The 16,117-nt window shown below is 38.2% G+C and overlaps 2 protein-coding genes across 3 annotated transcripts; both read right to left on the bottom strand.

The window, feature by feature from the left end:
• Positions 1 to 2,006: 2,006 nt before the first annotated feature.
• On the bottom strand, positions 2,007 to 10,131 carry ndfip1 (Nedd4 family interacting protein 1). The gene is made up of 8 exons (XM_042493559.2): positions 9,939 to 10,131; positions 8,163 to 8,256; positions 6,122 to 6,261; positions 5,916 to 6,003; positions 5,365 to 5,489; positions 5,094 to 5,160; positions 4,881 to 4,989; positions 2,007 to 3,649 (listed from the first exon to the last, which is right to left on the bottom strand). Exons 1-7 carry the CDS (start codon positions 9,972 to 9,974, stop codon positions 4,883 to 4,885), a joined length of 657 nt encoding a protein of 218 aa, XP_042349493.1. The 5' UTR covers positions 9,975 to 10,131; the 3' UTR covers positions 2,007 to 3,649; positions 4,881 to 4,882.
• A 1,557-nt stretch (positions 10,132 to 11,688) lies between these two features.
• On the bottom strand, positions 11,689 to 14,731 carry gnpda1 (glucosamine-6-phosphate deaminase 1). Of its 2 annotated transcripts, none has more exons than XM_042493227.2 (7): positions 14,580 to 14,731; positions 14,189 to 14,316; positions 13,116 to 13,217; positions 12,830 to 13,012; positions 12,522 to 12,706; positions 12,113 to 12,287; positions 11,689 to 11,990 (listed from the first exon to the last, which is right to left on the bottom strand). In XM_042493227.2, exons 2-7 carry the CDS (start codon positions 14,310 to 14,312, stop codon positions 11,929 to 11,931), a joined length of 831 nt encoding a protein of 276 aa, XP_042349161.2. In that variant the 5' UTR covers positions 14,313 to 14,316; positions 14,580 to 14,731; the 3' UTR covers positions 11,689 to 11,928. The 2 variants fall into 2 exon arrangements, with proteins under 2 accessions (XP_042349161.2, XP_042349160.2); XM_042493226.2 differs by lacking the exon at positions 14,580 to 14,731 and adding an exon at positions 14,399 to 14,567.
• Positions 14,732 to 16,117: the final 1,386 nt, after the last annotated feature.

Below are 16,117 nucleotides of genomic sequence, written 5' to 3'. Positions count from 1 at the left end.
TTGGCCTTTTTTCGACTTTTGTTCCATTCTATATACTATTACACGTTTCAACTAGCTATAAAATGTCTTATTCAGACATTTTTATGACATGTCAAAATTTGACTTTTTTCGACATACTATACTATGGCTTTTTTGACCATTTTTTATATGCAAAACTATGATGTTTTTGGCTTTCTCTGGCCTTTTTTTCATTTTATATACTATGACGCGTCTCTACAAGCTATAATCTGTCTTTTTCAGCAATTTTTATGACATGTCGAAATTTGACTTTTTTCGACATACTATACTATGGCTTTTTCGGACATTTCTTTGATATGCAAAATTATGATGTTTTTGGCCTTTTTTGGCCATTTGTTCCATTTTCTATACTATAACGCGTCTCTACAAGCTATAATACATCTTCTCCATCCATTTTTATGACATGTCAAAATTTGACTTTTTTCGACATACTATACTATGGCTTTTATGGCTGGTTTTTGATATGCCAAATTATTATGTTATACCATGATGTGTCTCTACAAGCTATAATATGTCTTTTTCAGCCATTTTCATGACACTTCGAAGTTTGACTTTTTTCGACATACCATACTATGGCTTTTTTGACATGTTATATTATGACATTTTGGGGCTTTTTTTTACATTGTATACTATGACGTGCCTCTACAAGCTTCATTTCTTTTTCAGCCATTTTTTAACATGTCAAAATTTGCAGTTTTTCTACATACTATACTATGGTGTTTTTAGGCTTTTTTTTCGACATGCTATACTATGAGGCACTGAAATGTCATGCTATTGCGTATGGCATGTCATTCAAAATTGTACCAAAAAGTCATGCTATACCATGACATCCAAAATCGCGCAAGAGTTGTAGTATGACATGTCATCCAAAATTGCATAAAAAGTCGTACTATAGCACGTCATCAAAAATCTCATAAAAAAGTCATGCTATAGCATGTCATCCAAATTAGCAAAAAAAGTCATAGCATAGCATGTCGTGCAAAATCACACCAAAAAATCATACTATGTCATGACATCCAAAATCGCAAAAAAAAGTCATACTACAGCATGTTGTCCGAAATTGCGCAAGAAGTCATACTATATAATGTCATCCAAAATCACGCAAAAAAAATCATACTATAGCATGTTTTCCGAAATTGCGCAAAAAAGTCATACTACATATATATATATAAAAAAAAACCTAGATCTTAGGTTGGATGAAAATAGGGAGACATATAAGTGAAATGAACCTATAAAATTATTAAGTCAAATTAATCAAAATAAGTCAAATAAGCTTCACCAGCCAGTGGGAGGAATCTGGTGTATCCAGTGTATCAAGTGGATGAGTCAAAATGTGCTGTAAGGCTGCTGCGCTGCAAAAACAAAGGCGCAAAGGTGTGGTGAGCAGGTGTGACTGACTGCTGCTGTCTTGTCTTGTCTGTGCATGAGGCTCACGAGGCCCAGGTGCATCCCCTGACGCTGATTGGGCTCATCAACGTTGCTGCTGTAAAGTGACACAACAGTCAGCACTAACAGAGGAGCCATCACACATCAAAAATATTAAAAAGTCACTGTGTAGTATCCCATCAAAAATATCATGAAAAAAGTCATAGTATAGTATGTAATTGAAAATATTTAAAAAATGGTCATGTCGATAAAGTCACCTGGCACCACTTTACAAGTCAGCCGAGGAGGACGTCATTAATGTTTACATCTTTGTCACAAGCGTGAGCCCTAAACCCCAGAGTAGAAAAAAATCAATTAACAGCTTGAAAGGGGCTGCTGAGTCTCTTACCTTCAGAAAGGACAGTGTCACGAGCTGAAAAACTGATTTTCATGTCCAGCAGTTACACTGTTCTGCCACTTGGTGTCGCCATTAAAGAGACATAACAGCTTTCCCAGCCTCACATTTTAATTTGAATGCCATTTTCTTTCAGAATAACTTGGTTTCCTAATATCAGCCTGTAAAATGTAACATTTTATGTAAAGAAATCCAGACAATTCAGTAATGACGCATTAAAAGTGACATTTATTTAACACTAAACATTTTCTGTACAGTTTCATAACAACAAAACCCCAAGGTTGCAGCTCTACATCACATAGACATAAGCATAATGAGTCTGTATCAAAGCCATGGCAGAAATATTAAGTCAACTGATGAGGCAAACAATTTAGTTTGCTGGACCAGACTAAAATCCATATTAACTCCTTGCACTGACGACAGAAGTTGGATCAAGAACTTCCTCCAGTGTATAAAACTAAAGCCATTTCTTGTTTTTTGTGTCTGGGACTAAAAGTAACGATGGAGGCTTCCTCCGGGTTTTACTGGTTATGTTTCTAAAAGTGCACCTGCATACAACATTCTTTGATATAGTTGTGATACCCACAAGATAGCCAACATCTTACACCTCATTTTCAAAAAAGAATAACAAAAACAAAACAGGTTTCCTTTCCCCATCTGTCGATTAAATCTTAAGGCAAAAACCCACCTGGAAATGGAATTTGAGTCATTTTTATGCTTAGATAATTCGATCCAAACGTCTGAGCGAGATCATTAACAGCTGAGATCCAGACAACAGAGACTCTTTTCTATAATCACAAAGATTTTCCGCTCACAATGATCAAGATGCTGCTGACTCACTGAAGCGTCACGGGGAGGTCAGGCAGTTACATTTACATGAGCTTTTTAAGGACTTGAACCAGAAAATGTGCTCACACGCCCAGAAAAATATATCATCTTGGTTGCTGTCACCGTCCAAAATCCCCTCACCCTCCGGTCAACCCTGAGCCGCTCCGGGGAGTCGCTTGACATTTGTGGCCGCCTGGTTTCTGGCATGTTTAAGAACTCAAACCACCAGGTCATCTAAGAAATAGTCGAACCTAAATTTCATTTCCAGTGTGGATAGATTCACCTGATTTAATGTTCAACAAAATATCTAACGGGCAAAATCATAACATCTGATACATGGATGTAATTTTAATGTGCTTCATCGACACTGCGTTTAAATTGCAAGCATGTATGATATATTATGACAATGCTCTTAATGAGCGGTTTCTAAAAGCAGCAGACAACACTGCCCCCTCTTGGCGAAACAAAAGGGCAACACTACTTAAAGCCAACAGGTGAAATGTGTTATATCAGCATTTAAAGCCTAACGACAGCTCGTTTTTTCCGTGTACGTGGTGTCTGAAAAAAAACAAACAGCCTCTACCAGTCACAATTAAACCATGATTAGTGCAGATTACAAAGTGTGCTGCATGCTGTGGCAAACCTACAGAGTGTTGTATTAATTAATACCTGTTGGCTTCGAGTGTCACCAACATGAGACACTTCCTATTAATTGACCTTAAGGGCAGATGCATGCTCATACGCTACCATCAAATGATATAAGGCATTACTTATACATTACAGACAGAGATGTAAATAGCACTTAACATTCGCCACTAATGAGTACATCAAGGGACTATTACTGTTAACCATTTTCCATTAATAAAGTTTCAAAACAAAATAAAACAAAGTGATATAATTCCTGAATATTTTATTGAGAGTCGTTTTCATCTATAACTCGTCTGGCCGATTTCTGGTTGAGTGTCCTCACTTACCATGTGAAACTCTTCACAGAGTTTCTGCTCGAGTTGGATGCGCCCAGTTCTGCAAAATCAAACATCCCGGAGTTGCAAAATCAAACATCCCGGAGTTAGAGAGGGGAAAACGGACAAATCAAGTCAGATTTCAGAAGAATTGTTTTAATATTCAAGTGTGTGCAATGCGATGTCTGTGGTTTGTCATTGGCTAGGTTTTCATGCACCTTATTAAGATTAAGATTAAAGATCCCCCTACACTCAAAAATGTGTTTTTCTTCTGTTTATGCTCCCTAAAATATCAGTCCATGGTTATATTGACTTGTATCTGTGCAAAGTTTTTCACTAGGTGTTTTCACATTCCTCTACTGAGGAGGGGGGCATTCACTGTCGAATACAGAAAACACATATCGACAGGAAAACAGTCATCAACACAACACAAACGGAGAAACCTGAAACCTCTGGCGCAGAGCGGATTTGTCAGTACAGACAGCAAGAGTTAGCATGAGCATAGTTTCAGTTTTGACAGCAAACATGGAAGAGTGTGCCAGGATTTCTCAAAGAGTCAGAAAGAGTAGATCTGTTTCCAGCCCCATTTCAGAGTTTTACTTCACTTTTTATGTGGAAAAGCAAAGTTTAACAACATTAGTAAAAGGGAGACTTTCAGCAAGACTTTAACTTAGCTATTTTTAATTTCCTCTTATTTATCTGCCCAAGTTATTTTCATGATGTCGTCATGTCATGTGTACGATTAGTTAACATGGATTTCCACTTGATCCTTGCGGAAATTACATCAGGGTCTGTGATGGAATTTTCCTGTCAATAATTATTGATAGTGACTAACGCACTTTGAGCAGAAATGTTACGAAACACATTGTTTAAGCATTTGTTAATAAGATCTTTTAACAGTGTACGAGCAGAAACGCAACAGCAAACTAATCAATAAACCCTTAAACACTGTCCGACTGAAGATGGACGGGAAAAAAATATCAAAATTGATGCAGCAGAAGCAACACGGCTTTTTTCTTCTGAGCATTTTTTCTTTTTTGTCAAAAGCCTGGCGATTTCATGACCCACACTGCAACTCAACTGCCTACAATTCCTCCAGAGTCGGGTGATTTATGCCATGACTGGTTTATTTAGTAAAGAGAGATGTTAATGGTATTTAACACTTTGTGGGTGGTAAGTAATGAATTGTTGAGCCCGGTTGTTGCCTGAATCTCACTGTAACTGGAGTCCTGTGTGCATGTAAATGTCCCCAATAACAAACCATGACGAGTGACCAGATTAATGCACCGCACCTCTAATAGATGAAGAGTACCCTTGTTCGGGGAAGAGTGGCATAGGTGGGATCAGCGAGTTTACGCACTCTGGAGTAATTAACAAAGCCCCTGATGAACAGCATGAAGCCTGCAGGGCACAGAAAAGATAAATAATGCAACACAAGACAATTACTAAAATATTATTGTGGGAAATAGCAGGAAAAGTTTGTTTATAAAATATCTCTCACTTACCCAGGGCCAGGAACACCCACCACAACCAGTACTGTCCATCAAAGTAGCCAGGGAAGTAGGTAGAAAACTGGAAGAAATAAAAGAAAAACCTGCAAATAACTATACACCGATTCCAGCAAATAATCCAATCAATAAGACATAATCCTAGAGAGTTTTCTTCCAGAGTTTAAGTCGATATTGACTGAACTTGTTACCCTGCACCTGAACAACACAGAGCAGCATTTCTGTAGCCAAACTGGTTTTGGTAAATAAAAACGTAAAGAGCTTTTACCCTGACGATGAGAACCCATTTGATGAGGGACAGGCCGAAGCCGGAGATGGCCCCATATCGGCCGGCGGCTGACGTGGTCAAACAGAACGACAAGAAGAAGCCGATCCAGTTGAAGAGGAATGCCACTGATGACAAAAAAATACATATACATCATTTTCAAAGCATGACCAGTAGACGGTAGATTTTTAAAATAAGATATTTATGAAATCATCAAACTGGTTGGCACATATTCTCATCCTCCTCCATATTTTGCTGGAAAACAAACTTGTGCAGTGAGTGTGCTGGCATTTGCACCCAGCGCATCATCTAACAGCCTTTGTGAATATGCCAAATTCAGTTTGGAAAAAGGTATACCAGAGCCATTATTCAAGAGCAACTACACGACAAATGTTAAAGGAGGGTGCATCTCTTTTATGTTCAGTAATCAGATTTCTACAGATATATAAATAACCAATAATAATCTGATTACAAGCTGGCTGACAGGCAGTTTACTCTTTTAGAAAGAAAAAATTTAGACAGGTCGGCTGCTGAAATGATTAACGTGTTCTTACTGAAGAAAGTGAGCATGAAGATGCCGTCATTTCCTATTCGCAGCTGGTCGGCATCTTCAAAGTCATCCCTGGCCACAAAGTCATCCTCCTGCACAAACAGCAGGAAACATGCAGATATATTTCAGTTACTTGTGTTTACCTCCTATTTCCTGGCTTCCTTTGACAAAGATCATTTCTACGTGTTGTTTGAAATCAGATGAATCTACCGTGACTCTTCCAGTGACCAGGGGGATGGCTGCCTCTTCTTTGCTTCTCTCAGCCTCATCATAGGAGGGCAGAGTGGTGGCAACACTGTAGGATGGAGGGTTTGGAAATCGTCCTCCATCTTCTTTGTATTCAAAGAAAGCTGCAGAGGTGACAAGCAAATGACTATTCATTTAGGTCCAGAGGTCATGTCTCAAGATAAACTCTCATAAGTGACAAATAAACTCCTGCAGCACAGCTGACATTAGAGCTGAGTGATATGGAGAAAATCAAATATCACAATATTTTTTACCAAATAGCTTTATCAGTATTGCTATGATGTTGTAGGTTAGACTTCTGGTGCTTTCACAAAATATTTATTCATTAAAATGCTTGATAAATAATCACCAGTAATGTGGATAACAGCAACAACAGAGCTAAAAAATGACATCACTCTACTGTAATGCAGCCTTTACAACCAGTAACAGACAACTTTATGATATTACAATATCCAGAATCTAAGGCTTTATCGAGTCTGATAACACAATATTGTTATAATAATGATATTTGCCCAGGCCTGGCTGACACTGTACAAAAACATCATCTTTGGGGTCTCGGTTTTTGAATCATCATGTACATGTTTGGTTTAATATTTAAGCATAGTCACTCACTTTGTACACTTTAAAAAGTGAAGCAAATATATTTGAGTCATTAAATTTGTAAAGCTGTTTCCCCTTATTGGTAACTAAATAAGGTGGAAATATCACTGACCAACAAACATGCTTTAGTGAGTGACAATATTCACTGCAGTAAATTGGCATTTTTACTGTTCAAAGTGCAGTTTGACCCAAAACCCCTGAATTGTCAAAAAAAATTGTGTTTAATTTTTAGCGCTTCATCAACCTCACTATAATGGTGGACTTAGTAATATGATTTTTCTTTAGTTCATATTTATAGGCAGAAAAAAAAATCTATCGCCAGCTGTTTGTTATCTCCTCTGGAAGACAAACAGACAAAGATAATTAACAGACGTTCTCTGGGAAAAAAAGTCTTGAAATATTATTTTGCTGATAATATGGAATTCAATTTGTATCTTAAAAATGCTGATGGTAACTGCAGAACTGAAATGTCCAAACGCTGACTGATTTACCAGCTGTTACAACTGTTTGGTTGCTGACATTCAAAAATATACTTTCACTTCCTTCAAAAAGAAAACCAGTAACAGAGAATTATAAAACCAGACCAGGGAGGGATGAGCTGCAACAGGAAGAAAGACATTAGTTGTATATGTTTCCATTAGTGTTTATGTATTGTCCCATACAAGCCAAGACTTTTATCTGGGTCGTTTGGCAGATATCCAGAATGCTCCTCTGTGCTGTTAAAACACAAACCGCAGTGGAGCAGATCAATGAACTCACCCAGGAAGAGCTCAAGGCTACACCCACTTATGCAACATGTTGACCTATGCCCTCTTAAGAAGTGAGATTACTAACATCAGACCTTTCTAAAAGGCTTTGCACACAAGCGACTCCCCTTTACATTATTCATTCCAAGGCTAACGGTGCAGGACAGGCCAGAGCAGAAGACTGACAACGCCATTTCTTCCAAGTGCTGTACTTCAGTGCATGTGCTGTAAAGCTTTGATACTTCACTTCATTTCTCAGGGGGGATGTTGTACTCTGTACCCTTGTTTTGAATAATTTATCTGATGGACATTTTTACTTTGCACAATAAAGTTTCAGATGAAAAAACACAGACTCTTGAAATTTGCACTGTTACAAGTTTAAAGTATTCAGCAGGACCTGCAGTTGTTAGAACGGCGTTAGCATTAAAATGTTACAGGCAGGTTAAGGCTGTGATCATGTGGGATGTGACTTTAGTCTGATCAAATGCACAGATATTCGAGAAGGTTCACACTTTGTGAGAATACTGTGACGTGGAAGGAATTATTCTTCACGTGATGGGTTTCACTTTTGTTTCGTTGCCACATTTCACAGCAAGATCTAAATCATGTTTGTTCTGAGTTATCTGTCAGTGTGTGATGAATCTGTGAAAGATCCTAACCTGCATTTGCTGCAGCAATGCTGCTGTAGGGAGGTGGTGCGTCCTGGGCCGGACTCTCCTGGGATGGCTGGGCTGGTTCCTCCTCATTCACCAGCTGAAGAAATGTTTATAAATGTCAACACAATGAGGATCAAACTAAAATTACAACATCTAGGGGGACTCTATTTGTAGGATTAAATTAATTAAAACTATTCAAGTACATGGAATGTAGGATAGGAAGCAATACTCAAAGTAGGGTTGGGCAATATGGCAATACTTTCATAAACTGTGAGAAAACAGATATGTATCAACTGTTGCTATACTGTTCATAATGAGGTGGCTGTCTCTGTAAGATCTGCCGACTTTATTAGATATTACAATGTTGCAAGTCATTGAGCAGTACTGCGTCATGAAAATATTGGATTTTTACATCACTGTGAGGAAGTTACTTAATTTGTCAGACATAATTCTGCCAAAAAAGAAAAAACAGGACCATCTGTTGTTTAATCTATAAACATTTTCTTACTTAAATTTCCAATTGCCCATATAACAATATATATTGTGATTGCAATGTGAAGTTACAAAAATATTTTATGCATGCTGCATACTACCTCTACCTAAAATGTGGGTTTCAAGGTATGAAAATTGACGGTTATGATACCAGTTATATTTACTTATCCAAGGTATTGGACAAAAAGCAACCAGGCAGAGAAAATCACTTAGACATTCATATTTCCCTTCCTCATTGACTGCCCTTTCAGGGTTTTCACATATAATTCTATTAGAAAAATGCTTTAAAGGTTTCAAGTTCTGGTTTTATTCTTGTAAAGGTCATTGTAACTGTTAATACTATGTATAATAATCCTCATAATAATAATAATAATAATAATAATAATAATAATAATAATAATAATAATAATGAAGAGTAATAATAATTGTGTAATACCATAAAAACCGTGATATCTCATGACACAGTTATCATACCATGATAATTTCATACCATTGCAACCCTACTCAAGTGTGTCTTGTTTTGCACACTCCATGTTTACTTAGGCCAAGCACTGAACAAGCAAACATTCAAACATTGTGCTAACTCCTCACAGAATAACAAGCTAACAGTATCACTGATGTGGCACTTGTTATATATACTGAGCAACAAGTGGTCATGATAGACATGTCTGCAACCACTTTGTTCAAAAATAGGATCAGCTGCACTGGCTATGTTACTGATAACACATTAACCTCTGATACATCACCTGATCTATAATGCCACAACTTATTTATAATCGTGCACCGATGAGCTCGCACAATGTCTGCAAATCAATGTGTCAATAAAAGAGATAGTTTCACACTGGTGTTTGCGTCACCTTCTGTCTGTGGGATTTAAGTTACTAACAGGCTGGACTGGTCTCTGATCCAGCACAGTCGGGTAGTATAACGGTTTTGGTTCAGGGCTAGACAAAGTGACACTACAAAGCATTCCTGTTCAGGCCAGCCAACACCAGCTAACGTTAGGAGTAACTTACTAAGCTGCTGCATGAAAATGGGTCACACAGGCTTCAAAATGTATGTGACAAAAAAACAACATTTCATCTAACAGTTTATTACGATGTGGAAAGTTTAGTTTGATATTATCTGGTGATATTTGTCATCAGCTCAGGCCCACTCGTGAACAGATGTCGGTGTAGCTCGTTGTTTTCCCTCAGTGACAGGCTAATGTTGACTAGCTGGCCGGGCAGCGGCTAACGCTAGCTGCTAGCTAACTACATTTTAACGTGCCAGCAAACTGCCACATACCTCTTGATATCTGACGTTGCTGTTTTGTTCTGCCATTGTGGAAGAGGAGTGAGCTATTTAACGACGCCCTCTTCCCACTTTAGCTGTGAAGATGTGTTGAGTAAAAGGAGTCTTGCCAACGAAGTAGCTAACGTTGCCTCCTAGTCGGCCATCTCCTTCCTTCTCCCTCCTCCTGCTCCTCCTACCGCCCCAACGGTGCTCGAGTTTTTTTTCCACAAGGATGGCGAAGGCATGATCCGCTCTACGCTCTCTTTGATTGGCTAGAACTCGGTAAGAATATCAGGATAAGCCAATGAGAGGCCGAGTGGGGCGGGCCATGCCTTTGGCAACCTATGAGAAATAATTTGCACGCTCTGATGCTGCCTTCAAACGCTGTCGGAATATTTGTTTATATGTTGTTGGCGCATGGAAGTTGAAATACCACAATGTAAAAGTCTTGTATATTGAAAATGATATAAGATAAAAACAAATTAGGTAAAGTAAAGTGACACTCAACTAAGTTTGTTTGGGGCCACTTTTATAAAAGAACAGGAGACCAGGGGCAGCTGCTCCATACATGTTTCAAGGATTTTAGGATGTCTGGCATTTCAGGACATTTATGGATTTAAGACATTTGTAGAAATTCAGGACACTCTCGGGATATTAAGACATTAGGGGGCTTAGTTATGGGACCTTTCTCAGGGGTTATGGGGAATCACCCACAGGCACTTCTTTTTTTCTTTTTTACAAACAAGCTATATTTTGATGCTGTTTTGTGACAAGTTATGTTATCTAAAAGTACAAAAACAATTCCCATTGTGAATCACTGGCTATCAGGGGCCAGATTTGGCCCACGGACCGTAAATTGAATATCACTGGTGCAACAGCCTATAGCTAGGTTTACACTCTCACTCTCAAAATTTCATGCTGTATGTTTTAGCTTTTGCTTTATTTTATGTTCTTTTCTTTTATTATGTTTGAGCTTGTTGTTTCATAGGTTATGATGTTAAAAAGGCCGGTTTTCATAATTTTATCAAATGAAATGTATCTCTGACTGAACAATGTACTTATATTTTAAATGTGTTCCAGATATAAGTCCTGTATTCAAAACTTTATCAGCTAAATGTTTTTATTGAGTGGTATCTTGCACTGGAGCCAATGCATGTTGTGATTTGTAGCCTTTATTGTATGATTTTGTTGTTTGGTAAAATATTGTTCGTATTTTTGTATTAAACAGCTGGCATCCTGGGATGCAAGATACATTTCAGAATTATTTCTGACAATGAAATAAAATCTAATCTGAACTCATCTCATCCAACTCAAGCATGAAAAGTAAAATAATTTATTGTGCAGAATGGCCAGATTTTTCTATACAATCTGTAACAGTAAACAAATTCTACCAGATAAATGTAGTAAAGTAAAACCAATATCTGACTCTGAAATATAATGGGTTTAAGCATTATTATTTTTTATGCTTGAAGAGGTACAAAGTGCAAAATCAAAATGCTGTGAAAATAGTATATAGCTCTAAAACATCTTGCATGTACTTAAATGTACATTTAATATGTGAACTTCCACCACTGGCAACAATGACTGAAAAAATGATTGAAAGTTGTTTGTTTTAAGGGCCATTTTGCCATAACTTCTTGTACAATACTGGAAATAGAAACTTACAAGGAGCACTTAAAGGCCACACTAGTTGTTCCCTGTTGTCATGTGACAGGACGAACAGACTGAACACCACAGCACTATCACCAAATACACAGAGAGATTAAAAATTAAATGCACTTTATTAAAAAGACAACTTGAGAGGCAAAGCTGTATGAGCAATCATATGAAACCCTGAATAGCCTGAACAATACCACCACCTCATTCTTTTTTCCAGGATTAGCTGAGGTTAACACCAAGCACTGCTTGATGTTCACCGATGTATCTCCACCAGAGGATAAAGGAATCATTGGAGTGTTTAGTTTTAAGAAATATGTCATGAATCTACAAAGTTTGGACACCTTCAGTTCTTCTTTGGCAACGAGGAGGGTGGCTCCACCAGCTTGTTGTGCACATGCATCATCCCTACAGAAAGAGCAAGTCAGCATGTTATCTGTGGTTCATGTCTGTTTTGCAATTTTTGTGCTTATTGCAGCTTTGGTGAAATATAGTGGTGTGAGCACCATAACTCTGTCATTTAATCTCACCTTTGAAGTACTTCACAGTTTTGACCCGTAGCTCCAGGGTGGCGTCTTCGTCACATACAAAAACAGTCTGAGGGTGCTGCTGGAACGCAGACACTGTCCACATGTGATTCACACCTTCCTCTATAGCTTTGTATAATGCAAACGCCTTGTGTGCTCCAGTGATGAGAATCATGACCTGAGAGGAGATTGAAAATGTGACCTATGGCTTGAGCAAGAGCAACTTCCAATTGGTTTTTTGGTGCACCGGGAGGATGACAAGATCACTAAGCAAAACACTGTTCTGCAACTCCAAGTTTGGACAGAAAATGATAATTCCTAACATATGGTATGTTTGAGATTTGTAGAAACATAAAAGAGGAGCAGAGCACAAAAACAGGACAGATGGTTGACACTGATCTAGGCTTCTAACCTCTTTTGCATCCATGACAGTGCCAACTCCCACAGTCAGTGCCATGGTGGGCACCTTTGAGAGATCCCCATCAAAGAACCTGGCGTTAGCCATTATAGTGTCCTTTGCCAGGGTCTTCACCCTAGTCCTGGAAACTAGGCTTGAGCCAGGCTCATTGAAGGCAATGTGGCCATCTGGTCCAATACCTGACAGGACAGGAGGAGAAGTTTCAATTGCACTGCCACTTTAATGAAAAACACTAACAACAGAATGAGCACAAATCTGAAATGTGTAAGGAATATTTATGATCAACTTTGTGACCTCCTGACCTCCAACAAAGAGCTCGATCCCCCCTGCAGCTGTTATCTTCTTCTCAAAGGCCTCACACTCTGCCTGCAGGTCAGCAGCGTTGCCATCCAGGATGTGGGTGTTCTCCGCTTTTATGTCTATGTGCTTGAAGAAGTTATTCCACATGAAGGAGTGGTAGCTTTCAGGGTGATCTCTGGGAAGTCCTATGCAGGATTATATGACAGTTTCTTATGCAATATTACAGCTTTTAAGAGTTCCTCGATGCATGAGCATTTTATGTGGAGCAAGACAACGATGAAGACTTACCTACATATTCATCCATGTTGAACGTTTTTACATACTGGAATGAGATTTGTCCATTCTTGTAATACTCAATCAGTTTCTTGTAACAACCCAAGGGGGTGCTTCCTGAAGACAGACAAAAGCACAAATCAAAAGTAACATCAGTAAATTACTTAAATGGGCGTTTATGTTTTTTAGTGCATACGTCTTGCATGCATTTAGATCCCCATTAGTTTTAGTATAGCAGAAGCTATTCTTCCTGGGGTCTATACAATTTACATAATGACAATACAAAGTTGCACATTCACAGTACTCATCACATCCACTGTAATAACACATCACTGTACACATCCACTTTAAATAAAATAAAATAATGTAACTGACACAGTTTAACACAAACACAAAGAAAACAGACAGGCTCCAATTAAATCTATCGTCATCTAACAGATAAATGTCATTATTTAACATAAAGTTAACAGATTGCCCGGGGAATACTGGCTCATCTATTAATTACTGAAGTTTCTTTTTAAATAGTACTATTTTAAGCATGTTTTAAAAAACCATATATATTATTTTGTTGTGTGACATACTTAAACACCATCAAAGAGTACATCAATCTATTTTTCACTTCAAACCAACAGACATTCATATTAGGTTACAATCAAAGAATACAGGTTTAACCCTGTATTGTTTGATTTTTAACTAAATCTACAATGAGCAGAAAATCTCAGACATTTCTCATTTCTTACAGGTCCATGCAACACTATTCTTACTTCCTGCAAGAATATACATTTACTTTTCATATGAGCTCATTTAACCCTTTGAAACCTGGATCTGCACCAATTTCCTTGTGCTGGATTTAGGTGCTTTTCACAAGCATTTACACCTTTAAAATCAATTTCTTTTTTTTCTCCTATTTTTTGTCATGTCAAAGGGTTAATTAATATTAGTAAACATCTTAATTCAATTTGGCTATCCCCGTTACTGAGACTGAATGATCAGATGAGATGTAGGGGTAAAATACTGTTAACTGTACCACTGCACAAAAATGTGAAACAAATAAACACAGATGTACGTGGCTGCCAGCTCTTACTCACCCGTGGGAAGCCCCAGGGTGAAGTATCTGTCCGGGCCAGGTTTGAACAGCAAAATCTTGTTTCTGATGTACTTTGCAGCCCACTCGCTCGCCTGGTCGTAGTCATTGAGGATGATCAGCTTCATCTTCCTGGAGAAAAAAAACAAGAAAAGAGGAAGGGGTTGCTGGTCTGAAGGAGCTCAACCTCGAAGTAATTCAGGACAAAACACACCTTAATCAGACTTTAGACTCATTAACTAACATCCAGCGACTGTAAAATGAGATCACTGTAAATGCATTGTTCAACAAGCTGCCAAAAAGTCCACTTTGACACTACGGCGCAGACACACCAAAAACTTTGACTGTAAGTGTGCTAACAAAACAAAGAAAACAGTTACTGTGTACACCTTTACCTTGAAGTGTCTGTAGCTTTTACTCGCAGCAGACAGGATTTGGATGATCATGTGATTTCTGCTGCTGGATGTAAACAACTCACCGCGGAGGTGACGTTTACCCCATCAGCTAACGTTAGCTTGTGAGCTAGCGAAGTAGCTAGTTTGACCTGAGTAAGCACAAAGACATTAAATAACCGAAAACTGCTCTGTCGAGTGGTTTACCGCTTTTTAAAACACTACAGCCGTATGTATAAGCTACGTATGTGCATGTTAGAAGAGGGCAAACATAAAAGAGTATTAGTTAGACTCCTCGAAGATCATTAACAATGATTGCTAAGCAACATACAGTAACTAATTAGTAACGTAATTTTCCTTCTTGCTTCGGCTTTTCTCATTTAATAAGGTTTATATTTTGCCCATAAAGTCATAAAGGCTCAGTAAATGACATGTTTATAATTTTAAAACCCTCATAACAACTCATTGAAAGAGCTGATTTAACCTAACAAGTTAGCTAGCATGGCCGTAACCAGGATTTTGGAAATACTGAAGCCAGGAGCCCCAGTTATCCCACCACCAGCTAATCCTAAATACAATCTTAAAACATAAAGCTAACATGTGGTCATGAAAAGGTCCAGTGTGTAAGATTTAGGGGGACTTAGTGGCAGCTGATATTTCTCCCAGTTAGAATTCATTCAGCATTAATGTTTCACAAGGTCACTTCCTCTCCGAAAACAATCAGACCAGGTGATTAAGACCAATAAAAACACCAAATTAAGCTATTTCATTTTACAGGGTAGTGTTTCTCCTACCCTGTTTGACGCTGCAGAAGGTCCAATTGTTCAGCAGTTACTAATGTGTGTGTCAGCTTTTTTTCTGATACAGACATTTAGGAGGTTTTTACTACAAGACAAATTATCCGCCGAGGTCTCATCCTTCTCTCCAGGACAAACTGACCAAGGGACTGAACTGGTAAAAACACTGAGGAAAGCAGTTTCACCTTAAAAACAAAAAATCTGCTTTCCCAATGCACTTGGAGCAGAGGGTTTGCAAACTAGTGGTTGATTGAGAAATGTCACTTGCCCTGTCTAGAGCCACTGTGTTTAATTTTCTGTATATTTTACCAGTCTACAATAAGTTGATACTTCTCTGAGGGTGAGGGCGTGCCACAGTGTTGGAGATGGGTTGGGATCTTGTGAGGTACTTCCTCTAGCTTCAGGTAATTATGCACTAACGAAAACACAGTACTATATTCAATTTCTGCCAATAGATCAACATGAAATCCTACATACTCCACCTTTACAACATTGAGCCCCCCACCCAAATAAAAAAAAAAATCTTACAATCATTCATTTAAAAACGATGTGATGGGTGCACCGTAGCTCACCTGGTAGCGTTGATGCTCTATGTACAATGGTTGTGTCATTTGGGTGCACCTCCAACCTATAGCTATCTGCTGCATGTCATCCTCGTTCATGCTAAAGCTGTCTTATATGTAATAATTTAGACCAAAAAAAATCTTTAAAAAATAACATGCTCAATATGTGTTAAATGTGGAA

The sequence above is a fragment of the Plectropomus leopardus genome, chromosome 8, assembly GCF_026936395.1.
Source record: "Plectropomus leopardus strain MGB_pleo_1.0 chromosome 8, ASM2693639v1, whole genome shotgun sequence".
In the NCBI taxonomy this organism is placed as follows: Eukaryota; Metazoa; Chordata; class Actinopteri; order Perciformes; family Serranidae; genus Plectropomus; species Plectropomus leopardus.
The sequence above is the reverse complement of the archived record's forward strand: the minus strand, read 5'-3'. Positions and strand labels throughout refer to the sequence as shown.